General features: G+C 36.8%; 2 protein-coding genes across 3 annotated transcripts; one reads left to right on the top strand and one right to left on the bottom strand.

The window, feature by feature from the left end:
- Positions 1-347: 347 nt before the first annotated feature.
- LOC574881 (HIG1 domain family member 2A, mitochondrial) lies at positions 348-3,591 on the top strand. Its single transcript, XM_775283.5, has 2 exons — positions 348-570; positions 1,869-3,591. Exons 1-2 carry the CDS (start codon positions 399-401, stop codon positions 2,048-2,050), a joined length of 354 nt encoding a protein of 117 aa, XP_780376.1. The 5' UTR covers positions 348-398; the 3' UTR covers positions 2,051-3,591.
- Positions 3,592-9,277: 5,686 nt separating this feature from the next.
- LOC574813 (ADP-ribosylation factor-like protein 3) lies at positions 9,278-13,482 on the bottom strand. Of its 2 annotated transcripts, XM_011683553.2 has the most exons (5): positions 13,270-13,482; positions 12,990-13,001; positions 11,441-11,609; positions 10,794-10,975; positions 9,278-9,584 (listed from the first exon to the last, which is right to left on the bottom strand). In XM_011683553.2, exons 1-5 carry the CDS (start codon positions 13,420-13,422, stop codon positions 9,417-9,419), a joined length of 684 nt encoding a protein of 227 aa, XP_011681855.1. In that variant the 5' UTR covers positions 13,423-13,482; the 3' UTR covers positions 9,278-9,416. The 2 variants fall into 2 exon arrangements, with proteins under 2 accessions (XP_011681855.1, XP_780302.1); XM_775209.3 differs by lacking the exon at positions 12,990-13,001 and having other exon boundaries at positions 13,270-13,479.
- Positions 13,483-17,407: the final 3,925 nt, after the last annotated feature.

Raw genomic sequence — 17,407 nt, 5'->3', positions numbered from 1 at the left:
TGTGTCAAAGTGTAGCTCTCATTACAGATAGCTCCATGATATGACTGGCAATGCATGGTAGCTCTCTCTCTAACTTTGTTGTTGTTGTTGTTGTTTGGTATGTTAAATTTGCCTAATGTCCAGGCGTTTGACTATTAGGTATTTTATCCCTAAAAATCATGAATTACGTGTTTTCTGTAAAAAAAAAATGTCTCGTAGCTTTCATCAATAAAGAAAAGCCATCGAGTAGAAATCATTGAAATGCATGCATGTACTCTAGATACAGCGTTTATGGAGTGATTATAGTTTAGCAAAACTACCAATACAACCCACTCCTTGAACTCAGGCTACGACCGATCGACCCCAAAATAAAAAATAGAAAAAGTAGACCTAAAGCAAAGCACAAAAATACGAGAAAAATGGCAGCGATCAAGGAACCTGCAGTGCCCAACGGGCCTAAAGAGATGAGGAAATCGTTTCAATATCCAGGTGATATACCCCTTGAGTTATATGACTGGGTTCCAGCTCAGCAGGAAGGATTCAGGGAAAAATTGATCAAGAAACTGAAGCAGAATCCATTCGTCCCAATCGGTAAGTTACGCAACCTGTCCATACTCGCTCATTACGCACTGGTATAAATGCACGTCCATCGTATGTGTGAGTATTGTATGCACTCACCCGCTAGTTACGGCTGCAAGCTGCAGGCGGTTAGCATTCGCGTTCCATTTGCTCATGTGCGGTTATTTTTACCCAAGAGGAATGGTGGAAGTCCTAAAACAGCGGGTTGGGTCACAATTTTTTCGAAATTTAAAGAGGTAGTATTTTGACTTACAATGTTTTTCGACTCCTCTGGGCATCTTTCCAACCACTTAAAGTTAAAATTATACTTTGAAAATGTCTTCGATTGGAAAAAGGGTGATTCTTCGTCCTAACCCGACGATTCATTCATGTTGTATCGTTGATTTAACATGGCGAAGAGACATTACAGTGAATATTCATGATATAGAGCGCTGTTCACTCGAAATTGCTGAATATGCAAGAGGTTGAGGAGAGCTTTGTCTCTTCGTTCACAATGTTGGTTCATCGGAAATGCAAATCAATGCAGCCTGCAGGTACAGTTTGATACGTTTACAACAGTAGTGGTTAGTGTAAAAAGGCGCATGCAGCTTACAGGGAGTGTTGCTTAATTTAGCCTAACAGGGAATTACTCAATCCTTGCGCATGCCTGCTTAAAAACTAAGCTAATCGCTATTATTGATCGACAATATAAAAGAAATAACACCTGGAAAATGTCAATGTTGTAAATTTTTGAAATAGAGCTCCAAAATAGTTTGAAAGTGTACAAATCGTGGCCCATGATCATTAAAAAAAAAAAAAATCATCCTTTAAATGTTAATCCTAATCCCTATTCCCTGAACAATCTCAATCTTGATCCGATCTATATCCTGCATTCAATATAAATAAACCAACTATATTGTACTAACCTTGCCTCTATCTTATCTTATCCTGGGATAATGATATGCTGTGTGTCAGGGTGAGATACCATGGTTTATCGGGCTTACTTTGAATCATTGGCTCATTGCATCCGGTCAGGTGGTCATGTCACCCAACATTTTTTGAAAACATACCCCTATATTCACAAAACGTCTTGGCTAATGTTTGTGAAATAAACCTCTCTCATCTACTAATGGTCTGGTCCAATTAACCTGACAATTTGTGAAAATATCTATGAAAGGTCGCTTTATCTTCTTCTTTAGTTTCATGACAATGTGTGTTATGCGGCCTCCCGACTAGACGTGATGACCTGATGGTTCGAAGTAAGCCATTTATAGCGCATTTGTAGTCTTGTAGATTAGCTTTTGACTCTTTATTTTTACTGTTATGTCCAGGTTGCCTGGCTACTGCGGGAGCCTTGACGTATGGACTGGTCATGTTCAAGCGAGGCAACACAGCCAGGTCCCAGACCATGATGAGAGCTAGGGTAGCAGCCCAAGGGTTCACCATTGCAGCCATACTGGTAGGCGTTGTCATGGGAGCAGGAAGGACAACGCCCACTGAAGGACCAAAGTAAAGGACTCGTCTTATCTCCGGGATCGCACAAATGATATTTTGCTATAACTGTGGAGATTGAGAGTTGAATAGCGTGAAGTAATTGTGCTTCCTAATAGACTGATTGACTTTTAAGAACATGCCAACATCGGTCCTAATTAGGGGCTAAATAAGGGCTCCTATTGTATAAAGGTGATACAGTAATTGCCATCATCAACAGGTCTTTTGCCATCATGTGTGTTGACGGAGGATATTGGGAGCTTGGTCAACATTTTCCTTGTTGTGACACAAGGTTTTGTTTTTGTTCAGTAATCTAATACAAATGAGAATGAAGGAGAAGGTATATCTTCAGTGTTGCACTTATTTTCTTAACTATCACAGCTTGATGCATCTTTTACCAAAGCGAATAATCTACATCTAAAGCTGTATGATAGAAATGATGACTTTTAACAACAGCCAACGCCAAATGTGTTTGGTGTACACTGTCCATCGTAATGTTGATAAAGGGATCCTTTTGCCAGAGTATGTAGAGTTGGACTTCAAATGAGTGCAGCAAAGGAGCTCTATGGGTGATGAATGAGTGAGACAAAATAAACACATTGTGACTTCACGGCCCTGTCTTACATAGAGTTGCAATCGATCCAATGTATTAAATTTAACATGATAGTGTTAGGGTTGATCCATTGCAAGGCGGGGCCTATGTCTTGCAATTTTGTAAGGTATTGGAATTTGCAAGAAAAAAGTTCTTAGATTTGCATACACAGTGCGATCAAAGCTTTCAGATAAGAAGTTGCTGTCTCATTTAATTAAAAAAAAAAGTCATTGAACAAATTTTGAAGTCATTAAAAGGCTACAAGCATCTCTGTTAAATGCCTTATGAATGAATTATGTAAGAGGCATTTGTAAGGTTCTCCAGTACAATACTTGAAGACTTTAGATTCTCAAAGTTTCATCATGAGAAATAACTGATTCACAACATACATTTTTTGCAAGTGGTGAAAGTTCTTGCCTGGCCATGAAATTTGCATAATCATTGTTTTCCTGTAGAAAATTGTTGTTTCTATTTTTTTTAATTTTTTTTTTACATGACTTTCTGTAGGAAATATCAGCTTACATATAAGGATATTAATGTTGCTGTGATGAAGAAAAATATCGTCATTCACGTACTGGTAGCCTTTTTAAGAATCTTATCATTATTTTATTTTATTTTTTAAGCATTTGGCATCACCTGTGCAGGGGAGAGGAAAAGCATAGTGAAATACTGTTATCTTGTTTCTGATGGGAATATACCAGTAAGCAAAAAAAGTACTTTATGTTGAGTAATCATGTATTCATCAATTAAAAATATGTTGAACTGACATGATTTGGCAAATTATATAGCTTTTCTTTTTCCTCAGTGCTTTCTTCCTACATGGGAGTCATTGTATAAAGGATGACAACAATTACAATGATACATGTATGTGAGGGTCTTGCTTTGAACAACAGACAGTTAAATATTTAACTTTACATTTAGGCAGTGTTAAAATAATGTTTTGTACAGGAGCATTTCAGATTTTGATTCTATTCATTAAAATCTGTACATGTATTTTCTTGCTGTGAAACTTACAAATAGGTCTAGCAGATCCACATTTGTATTTGGTTGTCCCAGCTGTGTCAGTCAAAGGGGCTTTTCACAAAATGACATTGTGGACCTTGGCTGATGGTGGTCACTTATTAAACTCTACTATAAGGGAGGCTTTAACCCTGTTCTTTTGTAAGAATGGTGGCTCAATATTTTTATTGAGGTTGACAGCAAAGTTTTCCACCCATGTATTCACTTTGGTTTTCGAAAATCTGTCCAGTCTTTACAATACCGGCATGCATGCAAATAGGTCACTTGTGTGTTATATAGCAGTATTTTTAAATATTAATACATGTCTTGAGACTACATAAACAAGTACCTTAATAACAGTGAAAGCTTAATCATGTATCACGGCAGATTTAGTGAACTACACACTTGATCACTTACATTTGTAGAGAATAAGGAAAGAGGTTCATGTCTATATATGTATGTTGCACAAATTTTTAGTTAAATGTTCTTTTTTTAACATTATTTTTTATTTTAATTTTTAGTTAAATGTTATTTTTTAAACATTATTTTTTATTTTAATATGGTGACAAATTGTTTTCATGCTACACTGTACTTTCATCTAAAATTTCGTCTTTATTTCATCTTCGGTGGTCTTGTGTAGATTTACCTATCCAGGATGTACATGTAGCTACAGTGTAGTCAAGGGAGGCATGCACCAGAAGTAATCATTTGGGATCAGAAGCACGTCTGTCCCAATTAGAGAGATCATTCGAAGAAAGGTGAACATTGCTTGGCAAAGTGCAGTCCATTGTTAAAGAGCTGTAGTATCATTTGCCAAGTACATTTTATTTAGCCACCTAACATGATCAAGTTGTTGACGTTTATCCTTTGCCTATGAATGTAATGGATCAATAGAGAGCAATAGACCATTTTTATAACGTGATCAAATGTAATGCACAAATCTATGTTAAAAGCCTTGTTACAAATTATTTCATTCATCTGTTACGAATAATTGCATTTCAATAGTCAGAATGCAGATTGCATACTTGTACATTGCGTGTTGTGAGGTAGGACTAGCCATAATGTTTGTCCAATCTAGCGACAATTAATGTACATGCAATTTGCATTCTGACTACTGAAATACAATCATTTGTAACAGGTGAATGAAATAATTTGAAAAAAGGCACTTTACAAAGATTTGTGCATTAAATTTGATAATACATGTATTACGAAAATAGTCTATTGGTTAACTTAATTCTCCCATCATTTTAATACGAGTGGATAGCAGTGAACATACATGTACCAATCACATGGAAATACAATTGTGTCTAAAATGATGTGCTACGTGTGTGTTTTTAATGTAAATAATGTATGATTGTAAATGAACATTATCATCGGATTTATTAAATGTCACCTCCGTGTCGAGTACGACAACCTTTACTTCTCTGAATTTCTAACATGATATAGTTGTTTGTTTGTTTGGAATGATTTGTGATTGACTTTGGATGATAGTGAGCTTTGGGGAAGGTGTGATCGACCCATGTCAATTGCCTGTTCAGAGCCGAGAGGGAGTAAGTTCTGTGTTGAAGTGTACCAATCACCACAGAAGTATAATTTGTGTCAATTAAAGCCCCACTGCACTACTTATAGCTACTTGCGCCCTCTATATAGCAAACAATGCCTAATCGGTGACCATTTGTCTCCCATGATCCTTTTTTTCTTATGTTAATTGAGAATTTATTTGATGAGATAACCACCTGTCAGTGACAATGCAAGGTCTAATCTCTCCTGGCCAAACTAGTGCAGTGGGGCTTTAAAATGTATAAAATCAACCTAAAAAAATCTTTACTCAGCAATATAACGGGCTAATGTATAAGGAGTATGAAGAAATTGAAAGATATCATAAAATGAAACCGAAGTCAGACTTTGGTTCTGTACAAGTCATATCCTATGCAAGTGCATACGTGAGCATAGACTACTGTACTTGAAGGTCGCTCCTTGGTAACTTGAGAGGGCACTTAAATTTGCAATAACTCTTTATAGAATTAATATTTTGAGTAAAGTACAGCAATATGGAACTCTTTACATACAGAGCAAAAGGTTGTTGGGTGATCATACACTTGGTAATTAAAGTACCGGTACATTGTATATGGATCAATGCCCTTCTGGCTCCAAACCGATGATATAGTGTACCATATTGACGAGGTAATGTGTGCTGTAAATCCTTCTCCACATGACAAGGTGTAATTCAAATTGATTACCTTGTTAAACGAAAAGAAACTCCAAATTATATGAAAATGAAAATATCCCTGTTGGTGTCATGTGTTTGCACAATTCAACATTATGTTGCGAGGCACGGTTGTTTTCTTTTTTTAATAAATACTATTTTGAATCCGTTTGGAGCCAAGAAGACATTGACTCTGTGCAAAATCACATGATTTAATGCCATTTGGCTCCCAACATGATGTATTCTTGTGTCCTACAGTAAAAGACTGGTCAGGTTATGACCCCCCCCCCCCACCCAAAACATCGTTATTCATTTACATATGGGTTTAAATTTTGCCTCTGCATTTTTGCTTAACTGCCTCATGTGGAAATAAGGTTTTTGAGGAAATTCTGATTTGAAATTTGTGTGTGTGTGTGATTGTCATTTCTTAAAATCTGTAAAATGGTAAGATCTGAAAATAATTTTGTCCAAACACCCCCACAGTGCTTCAAAGAGACTTGTGTATAGTCAAACTAACTTCTCTGTCAGAGTGCCATGTAAAATCTCTACGTGGTTGATTTCATCAAATCGAACAACATTATCAGAAAGATATTTTGAACAAAGGTGTTCTATTTTTACAGTAAAGTTAACAATTGAAAACAAAGGGCATGATGTCCAAAAACTAAAAAAACTAGCACAAAGATAAATAAGGATTCATTGTAGACAGATTGAAAGTTTAGTAACCTTTAGTACATGTACAAAACATCAAATAGACATCTGATATACATATGTAGTTTCTACTTCTTTTTACACTCACTGAACATTCTATATACAAGTTTCACAATACTTGGATACGACTCAAGATATCTGTTTGCCTACTAAATGGGAATATTATTAGATCCAAAAATGAAGATCTTGTAAAACAATAAACAAGACCTATACATGTACACAAGATCAAACAAAACTATTTTCTGTTCTATCAAGAAAAATGCATCGTCTTCTGTGGAGAACCAGAAGGCCTTAAAGAGAAGGTTGAGTTCTGGGAAGAGGTGAAAAATAATTTGTGAGCGTTACTCATTCTTATTATGCAAGTGTGGAAGAACATCAGATAAGACATGTTCCCTGAAAAGCATGGCTCTTCAAATGCCTTCATATTCTAAATATGCATGTAACATCGTAAAAATCGGGGGGGGGGGGGGGGGCGGCTTTTTACGCCACGTGTTCGTGTAGTCCCAAATACATCTTTCGGTGTACAGTGTTTGTAACTTTACCAAGACTTGGCCAAATTTCTTATCATTTTGATGATTCCAAAACCTTGCAATACACACAAATTCTTATATGCTAGATGATCAACCTTTTCTGATCGATTCCACACCGTTTCTTTCACAATGCAATCGCATGACCAGAACTCAACTTCATCTTTAAATCAATAAGGACTGATTTTAACTCACAGTCAAACTAAGTCGGAGTACTGTTCAGGTTGAGAGAGACATGAAGTAAAGTACTCTTGACATAAATAACTGCAGGAAAGTACCTAAATCAATAACAGAAACCTATTCAAATAATAATTCCCTGTCACATATCTAACCCTGTCACAGAAAAGACTCACAAATGTACGCGATATATAGATTAAGATCTGGTCGTAAATGATATGAACAACAACTTCTCCTGAACATTCTTTTACACATAACTGACATGTATGAACATCTTCAACTCATTTTAAATAATCTATTAAGGTTACTGATAAACTGTTGATCTGTGCATCAGGTTAAATCTGGCAAGTGACATTGGTGGGATTTCATAGATTCCTGTTGGTACTCTGGATATATCTTAAAGTCTACCAGTCACCAACAAAACACAATTTGTTTTGCATGTTTGGCTTTCCTTGTCGCTACTATATACTAAAAAAAATGAGCTTGAAATCTTACTTCTGTAAAGAGATATTACAACTTTAAATAATAAATATCCTCTTGGTTTAAACATAAAAGCGACTTGTTAGTGGAATACACCTGTATGAGCTCACTTAGAATAGGGCCTGACTTGGGTTCTGTGTGTACGGTTTTATGCTTTTCTTAATTTTCGTCATAATTCTTATCCGTTGGTCAATAGAAAGTGAGGTAAAGTTTTTAAAGGTTGACTTTACACATTCTAGCTAGCTGTACAAAAATTGTTTTTAGATGATTCAAAATGATTTAAATTCACTGACAGGTTCAATATGCATGTAACATCGTAAAAATCGGGGGGGGGGGGGGGCGGCTTTTTACGCCACGTGTTCGTGTAGTCCCATAAACATCTTTCGGTGTACAGTGTTTGACAGGTGAAATTTACAAGGGAGGAACTTCCAAATCAATTTAACATACTAGAGAGAAAATCAGGAATGTTGTAATGTACAGCACTCAAAACAATGAACTTAGGGAATAAGGGCAATTTAATTCACAGAAATTAGAAGTGAGTGCAGAAAGCAAAAGGACGAAATATGTCAACAGAAGAGAGATATAAAAAATTAGTCAAGTTAATCAGGGGATAGTGAAGGTTATAGGGGAGACAGAAAAACTGAGAAGGCAGAGGATTATACCAAAAAGAAAAATACAGTGAGAGGGGTCAGGGAGAGAAAGAGTGAGAGGTAGAGGGAGAGAAGGAGTGAGAGGTAGAGAAATACATGTAGAGAGCGAGAGCGAGAGAGAGATATAGATATATTTGGGTTCTTAAATGGACATGTGTGTTCTACAGCATTGAACGACTGAATACACATGAATAGACTTACAACATGTACTCAATAAAGCAAGTCAAAAACAAATATAGGAATGCAATTTCAATTTTTTAAATGACATCAAAATTGAATTATTACCATTATTATGAATTATAAATGAATACAACTTAGCACAAATACACAGAAATAAAATCATGCATATCTTTTTTCCCCTCCAAAGTCACCTGAATTAGATTCAGTTATTTCATTTCCTACATCATCCTTACGTTATCCATACCAAGCATCACCAACAACAACAACAACAGCAATAGCAATAATAACAGAAACTCTCTGTACAAAATAATTACAGGTGTATTTACATCGATGTGTTACACACAAATAACGGGTCACACGATATTTGCTCCAGCAAAAATTGCTCTGAACTATCCATCATCCACAATAAAAGGTTTAATAGATTAAGGATTGCAATTTGGTATGTAGGTTAGGTTTAGAGTTAAGGTTGGAGTAAGGTATAGTGTTGGGTCAATGGTTTAAAGGCCAATCCAACCTTTGTAATAAGTTCATTTGTATGAAAGCAGAAAACTAAGAAAAACAGAGTGGCGAAAGTTTGAAAAAATTGTTGGAACAAATGGGAAAGTTGTCTGGCACTACGTCAAAGTGACATTAACGCTTCAGCCCAAAATGCCCGTACATAGTGATTACATCTTTCAAAAATTCAAATTTTCTTTCTGATTTCATTCAAACATTTACCAGTCTGCTTCTCTGCTTTCGTTTAGAGTACTTGTCTGTTAAAGTTGGATTTTCTTTTAAGTTAAAAATTTCCCTTGAAGAAATTGACCGCAGACAATAGTCGCTGGAGCATGCGTTATTCAATCAAATGACGATGGGATTCAAATGGAGTACTAGTTCTTTGAGAGGACGGACATGAGATCTAAGACTTCAGACATGTTGGCGCTCTTTTTCTCTGCTGAGGAGCTCACTTCAAGCAGATGGACATCTCTACCCTTGAGGGGTAAGACCAGGTCTAAGCTGGCCAAGAAAGCACCTCCTTTCTTAGCTCCAGGAAGATCCTAACAAAACAAATAAAGAATGAATGTCATCATGATAATGAAAATCATCGGATTCAGGCTTACCCGCACATAATGTATGTAAATTCTCCACTCCCTGGGAGCATTCCAACCAGGCATCATTTTCACAATCGCACACTTGCTCATCTAACCACATTAACTTTTGCATCCTACTGGGTACTCATTTAACACCTGGGTAGAGAGTGGCAAATGTAGATCAATGTCTTGCCAAAGGAAATTGGTGCCGGGGCGGGACTTAGACTGCGGACCTTGTGATCCACAGTCATGTGACATGTCCACTGGATCACGACACCTCTACATCAATTCCTCACAAAGAGTTGTCATGGTCTAGTGGATACAGTACCTGCTGCAGCACTAATGTCCTTTGGCAAAATATAAATCTAGATTTGACACTCTCCATCCAGGTGTAGGAAAAAATTCCTTGAATACTTGAGCGCCTTATCATGGTAGCTTGGCTAAACCAAGGGTAACAATATGATTAAAGGGGCTCTTCAGGAGAACGTTATAAATACTGATGAGGATACCCTTGGTAAACAAGACTTATTATCATTATTATCATCATTATAATTCAAATTCATCAGTAAAATGAACTATAACAATATGTCGTCATTCAAGATTCCCATTCACTTAAAATAGAGTCTTAATAATAATATTCAGCTTTTATAAAGCGCTTAATACATCTCCAACGTCTCTAAGCGCTTTACAGATAAAATATAACCCTGGTCATTGGATTCAGTGCTTCCCCACACACACTGTGTGCACAATATTGCATATGGTTCAAAGGAGAACACTCATATTCCTCCATTTTGTTGATGGCAAATCAAAAGGCAATAGCCCCACAAGCGCTAATTTTGCAAGATACTTTGAATGTAACAAGATAGCACCAAATCTACAGTATCCTGAAAACTACCCCCAGGATGACTATATCCAGAACAGCCACCCCAAAAATGCCGCCCCTTGAGACAATTGCTCCTCAGAACACTTACACCTAGCCAACTATCCTCCAAGATAACCTCCATTTGAACAACTATTCCTTACATTATACTAATACCCATATTTTTTAAACATGCATTATACTCGGCAAGGCTCAACACTAACAGGTTTCCGGAACACATTGAGTATTCTTCCTAGAATATTTCCCATTTTTGTTAAGTTAAGTTTAGAAATCTTTTGTTGGCACTAAAACTCTACCTGTTTGTTGGCAACGACCAAAAGTGGGACCTTTTCTAGTCGTCCGTCTTTCAGGAGTTTGTGAAGCTCTTCTTTAGCTTCAGGAAACCTGACCTCATCGGCTGAATCTACCACAAAGACAAGGAGCTCTGTGCCCTGCAAGAAGTTATCCCAATATGACCTCACATTCTTGGTTCCACCAACTGTACATAAAGGAAGATGAAATAAATGCTTATAATTGTGAATGGTTGTTACAGTAAATCAAAAGATGCGGATAAGAAAAGCATTCATATCGTTGGAGCAAAATACCACATAAAATAAAGAATGATGTTCATTCTGTTACTTAAAAACATAACATATTAGTGCAATGCTTAACTGCATAAATCTTTGCAAATATTGACCAATTATTACTAAACAATGGAATACAAAACAAATGGAACAATACTCCTTTACTTAAGTATTGTTCTTCAATGAATGTTTATGAATACAAAAATTATTGACTATCGGTACTTGGAATGTAACATTTCTTCTATCTAAATGAAGAAATCCGAAGTACTGGTAATGTAATTAGTAATTACTGTACTAGTTGAACCAATTTACTACTCTAACCCACTAGTACTTTAAACTGACAAGGCAATCCATGATAAACTATGGACTCTTGAGCATACCTTCCCAGACGTTGAGAGTTGTATTCTTGGCTTGAATGCACATGACGTTGAAGCCTTCTGTTGGCTCCAGCTTGCCATCTCCCTCTTGATGACTCAAACATTTTAGTAGACTGCTTTTCCCTGCTCCATCCAATCCAAGAACAAGGACTCTTTTTTCAGGATTCGCCGTCTGCCAAGGCAAGAACATCAATTCACTTTTGATACACAAAAGTCCAATGATTCAATTTTTGATATGTTTCAGATGATATATTCATATGACTTTGAGAAATATAAAAATTTTGAGCAAGGTCAGATGATGGTGACCGTGTTCATGTTGAGGCAGTGTAATGTCTATGGCAATGAGGGAATTGACATTGCTTTTAATAGAAGGTGCTAGAGATATTCATATTTCCCAAATTCCTATGAATATATCATCTGAACCATATAAAAAATGGAATCATTGGATTTCAATGAAATTATACATAGAAGATTCAAGAATCCCTTGATTCCCTTCATAACTCACTAACATAGAATTTTTACATTAATCCATTTCCTATGTTGAGGCCTGTTTACTGTCGAATTTGCAAAAACCTGCATGAAATACTGCCCTCTCAATGGGAAGCGATAGAAATGAAAGAGTGCTGTTTTTATTATGATTTCAAAGTCTTGAAAATCACTGAAGAAACGGCCTGATTGGCATTTGGCAGAATAATGATATAAAATGGACAATGATATAAAAAATACAAAAATAATCACATGAACGGCACCTGTGCTCAGTATTTCATAATTAGATGTGAATATACAAATGAAAGTAAAAAATAGGCCTACAGAGATTTGGTGAAAGACGTACAGTACCCCGACTTTGACGGAACGTAGTTTGAAAACTAGCCAATCAGACTTGAAACACCAAATAAACAATTTAAAGAGTGAACGATGGACGATTGAATTAATGAGAGTATACCGAGATGTTGTGAATCCGGACAGTTGATTTAAAACAGCAATTTGATGAAGTTAACAAGCAATTATTATATTTTATAAATCTTCCAAGACTTACATATGTTGGATATATTATTATAAACATGATAAAGGACGAATATTCAGGGAGGGAAAGTAGTTTGAAAACTAGCCAATAAGACTTGAAACACCAAATAAACAATTCAAATAAAAAACATAAGTAGGTCTAGTCTATACCGAGACGTTGTGTATTCGGACAGTTGATTTAAAACAGCAATTTGAAGAAGTTAACAAGCAATTATTGTATTTCATGAATCTTCCAAGAATTATGTTGGATATATTATAATAAACGTAATATTAAAGGACAAATATTCATGACGGTTAGTTGTTTATTAGGCAGTAGGCCTAGATTCTAGAGTAGAGGGTAGACCCACTCCAGCAAAGCATAGAGAGTCAATGATAGACCCTACTCTAGACAGTGCTATTTGATGAATATATAAATAATTTTCTGTTGAATTCAAAGGCAAAAGAGAAGTCCTTATGTTTGTTCAGTCAACTTCAGAATCAGCGTCCAGACGGCCAATCCCCCATCATAATTGACAAATAGTAGAATTACCATGGCAACCAACTGAAATTGAAAAGTGAAATGAAACAATAATTTTACATTTTTACATAAATTTTACTAGATCTAGATCTATTTTTAATTTTAGGAATCTGATTGATCGCAAATTAGAAAATTAATAACTTTCTCATGTTTTGGTCGGAATTTGCTCAAGGTCTCACTGACCTATTCCTCTCATTTTCTGCTTCTATCAAAACTAACTTAACAAGACTTCCCCTTTAACAAACTTATAAATGAACATGTGGGGCAATATAATATAATTTGGTATATTTACATCTGCTCGAGTACTTTCCCCAGGTCCTGCAGTGCCACTAACAGCTAATCTTTTGTAGAGGATATATGTTCCACCAATTAGAGATGCACTTGTTCCAACAACAACGGCAGCTTTTGATAAGAAAGACAATTCTTGAAACCACGATAACGCCATTGCTGATCCGCTGAAATTAGACCTCTGAGTTTGTGGAATTACGCTTTTACGGTATCTTAGAAAATGCGGATAAATTAACAACTAATTTTGTTTAGAGAGGGACCGTGATACGCCGTTTTCAACATACTCTATCTTTAGTTAAACGGGTGGGTGATTTTTAGATTCCTTGCCTCTGTTGGACCATCATTGAAAGAAAATCAATGAAACAATTTCAAACTTAAATTTAAAGCATACACAATTAAATATAGATGATGTAGTCAGAAAATCACTGGAATGAATTTCGCCTTATTCATGCAATGAATTTCTTTTTAAACAACCCTGAAAAAACAAATAATTCAATCTATTTCGTTTGGAGATATGCTTCACAGCGCATCAAGAGACAAAATACTTATTTTTTTATAATCCTCAAAGCAGGATTTTTACCGTCTTCCCCGTAGAGATGAAATCGTAATATACATTGTATTTCTATGGTCTACACAGAGGGGGGGGGGGGGGGGGGGGGGGGGGGGGGGGGGGGGGGGGGGGGGGGAAGCTTCTTTCAAAGTGGGGGTGCCCCAACAAAAAGGCATTTTCTGAAAAGAAAGGGGAATCTACTAAGGGTAAACTCCAAGTGAAACAATATTAGACGTTCCAATTAATACATTATCAGATGATGACCTTTCACATTATACTATATTTTGCAGTTGTGTGTGATTGTTGAAGATTCATTTACAAGCGAGCAAGAATTAAAAGATTTATGAGGTCGCATTGTAAACAAAAAAGATTTTATTATTTAAATAAAATCATCGATCCCGATTGGGATTTTAGCACAATAAAAGTATGAAAGAATAAATAACAAATTAAACAATTACTTTATAAGCTTAGTTTTATCCTAGCTGGCGTAGCCTACCGAGTGAGCTTGAGAAGAAAAAAAAGTTTTAAAAAAATGCTTTCAGTCGCTCCAGGCTAAAGGAGAAATCTGTTATTTCGGGGGATGTGGGGTAATAAAAATATCTTATCATAGCATACCGTATACGAAGTCTTTAAAAAAAAAAATGAGTGACATTAATTTTTATGAATGCAGTTGAATGGAGAAAACCCCTTCATTGCTTTAACCTTTTTTAGGGCAATTTATCAGCTTGGTACTATTTCTATGATGGTCAAAAGGTCATGGGGTTTACAAGATGAGAGATCGGAAGAATGCCTCATTAGCAATATGCTGATAAAATACTTGTATCCCTTTGTTGAGGAGGAGGGGGTGTCCCCTAAACAAAAAAAAAGAAAAACATGATTAAAAAACTCAAGGTAGAAAGGCATAGCAGCGAATCGAACCGAGTACATCTGTATTGTGAAGCGATGTCTAATCCACATGACCACTGTGCTTCACTGATATTAACTTGTTCGGTGCAAGATGTTAACACTTTCTGATGTTAATGACTTTAAAAAATATGCTGATAAACTACTTGTACTCCTTTGTTGAGGAGGAAGGGGTGTCCCTTAAACAAAAAAAAGAGATGAAAAAAAAACGTGAGGTAGAAAGGCGTAGCCGGGAATCGAACCGAGTACATCTGCATTGTGAAGAGATGTCTTATCCACAAGTCCACTGTGGTTCACTGATATTAACTTGATCGGTGCAAGATGTTAACACTTTCTGATGTTAATGACTTTAACAAATATGCTGATAAACTACTTGTACTCTTTTGTTGAGGAGGAGGGGGTGTCCCTTAAACAAAAAAAAAGAGATGAAATGAAAAAACACGAGGTAGAAAGGCATAGCTGGGAATCGAACCGAGTACATCTGTATTGTGAAGCGATGTCTTATCCACATGACCACTGTGCTTCACTGATATTAACTTGTTCAGTTCGATTCCCGGCTACGCCTCTCTACCTCGTGTTTTTTTTTCATCTCTTTTTTTGTTTAGGGGACACCCCCTCTTCCTCAACAAAGGAGTACAAGTAGTTTATCAGCATTTTTTTTACAGTCACCAACATCAGAAAGTGTTAACATCTTGAACTAAAGTAGAAGACATCTACCTGCTCTGTGGTATTGCCCCTCCACACGTCAGAAGGTTGGTCTTGTCCCAGAAAGAAAAGGACAAACAAGAAAACAATCCACTCCACCCACTCTTCGAACAACAGCCAGTGGGCAAGCGGCTCAAATCCAGACACAGCTTTCTGCACTCTGTAGAGCCTCTTAATACTAGCCCTCACAACCAAAGGATGATTTTGTGGTCTAACCACCTTCAGACCACTCCACATAAACTCTCCCTCAGCCCGAAGGAATCCCTCGCAACCGGCTCCAGTGAGACTAGGCCTACCTGGCTTAGCCTCAACCGCCTAAGAACTGTCTACGGTCGATGCAGAGTCCTAATGCAGAGGTGGGGTCTAGGAGACGAACAAACGGCATGTGAATGCGGCCAGGAACAGACAATGGAACACCTGCTAGTCTGCCCACTCCTGCCAGGGCCATGCACCCAAGATGACCTGGAAGCCGTGAATTGCCGTGCCAAACACTGGACGGGACTTGTGTAGTGACTCGATAAGAAGAAGAAGAGTGAAGCACAGTGGTCATGTGGATAAGACATCGCTTCACAATGCAGATGTACTCGGTTCGATTCACGGCTATGCCTGTCTACCTCGTGTTTTTTAATCATTTTTTTTTCTTCATATTGATTGTCCTTTTCTTTTTTCGTTTAGGAGACACCCCCTCTTCCTCAACAAAGGAGTAAAATTAGTTTATCAGCATATTTTTCAAAGTCATTAACATCAGAAAGTGTTAAGATCTTGAACCGAACAAGTTAATATCAGTGAAGCACAGTGGTCATGTGGATAAGACATCGCTTCACAATGTAGATGTACTCGGTTCGATTCCCGGCTATGCCTTTCTACCTTGAGTTTTTTTTTTTCATCTCTTTTTTTGTTTAGGAGACACCACCTCCTCCTCAACAAAGGAGTACAAGTAGTTCATTAGCATATTTTTTTTAGTCATTAACATCAGAAAGTGTTAAGATCTTGAACCGAACAAGTTAATATCAGTGAAGCAAAGTGGTCACGTGGATAAGACATCGCTTCACAATGCAGATGTACTCGGTTCGATTCCCGGCTGTGCCTTTCACCTCGCGTTTTTTTCCATCTCTTTTTTTGTTTAAGGGATACCCCCACCTCCTCAACAAAGGAGTACAAGTAGTTCATTAGCATATTTTTTTATAGTCTTTAACATCAGAAAGTGTTAACATGTTGAACCGAACAAGTTAATATCAGTGAAGCACAGTGGTCATGTGGATAAGACATCGCTTCACAATGCAGATGTACTCGGTTCGATTCCCGGCTATGCCTTTCTACATCGTGTTTTTTAATCATTTTTTTCCTTCATATTGATTGTCCTTTCTTTTTATGTTTAGGGGACACCCCCTCTTCCTCAACAAAGGAGTAAAATTAGTTTATCAGCATATTTTTTAAAGTCATTAAAGGGATCCGGTAACTTTGTCTCAGATTCTGAAATAAAATTCTGGATTTAGCTCATGATGCAATGATAATTATAAACCTTTAGATCAGTCAGGAACCCCATGACTTTTACAAGCCGATCGCCTGTCTGATTATCAAGATATTTATGATTGGAATTACAAATTTTGAAAACCGTTCGCCTGACGGTTTTCATAACACTACAGTCTATTGGGGAAAACGAATATGGTAAAACCGGTCACTCAAAGATTTTTACTTTTTGAGGCACTTCTTGATCATTTTGAAGCGCAATTTTTTTTAGGGCTTCAATATTACACCATATCACAGACACTGATAACACGTAGAGCCGTGTATCTCAGATTTAACAATGTTAAACGATCCCTTTAACATCAGAAAGTGTTAACATCTTGAACCGAACAAGTTAATATCAGTGAAGCACAGTGGTTATGTGGATAAGACATCGCTTCACAATGCAGATGTACTCGGTTCGATTCCCGGCTATGCCTTTTTACCTCGCGTTTTTTTCATCTCTTTTTTTGTTTAA

The sequence above is a fragment of the Strongylocentrotus purpuratus genome, unplaced genomic scaffold (genome assembly GCF_000002235.5).
Source record: "Strongylocentrotus purpuratus isolate Spur 01 unplaced genomic scaffold, Spur_5.0 spur5_scaffold_15, whole genome shotgun sequence".
Taxonomy (NCBI): Eukaryota; Metazoa; Echinodermata; class Echinoidea; order Camarodonta; family Strongylocentrotidae; genus Strongylocentrotus; species Strongylocentrotus purpuratus.
The sequence above is the reverse complement of the archived record's forward strand: the minus strand, read 5'-3'. Positions and strand labels throughout refer to the sequence as shown.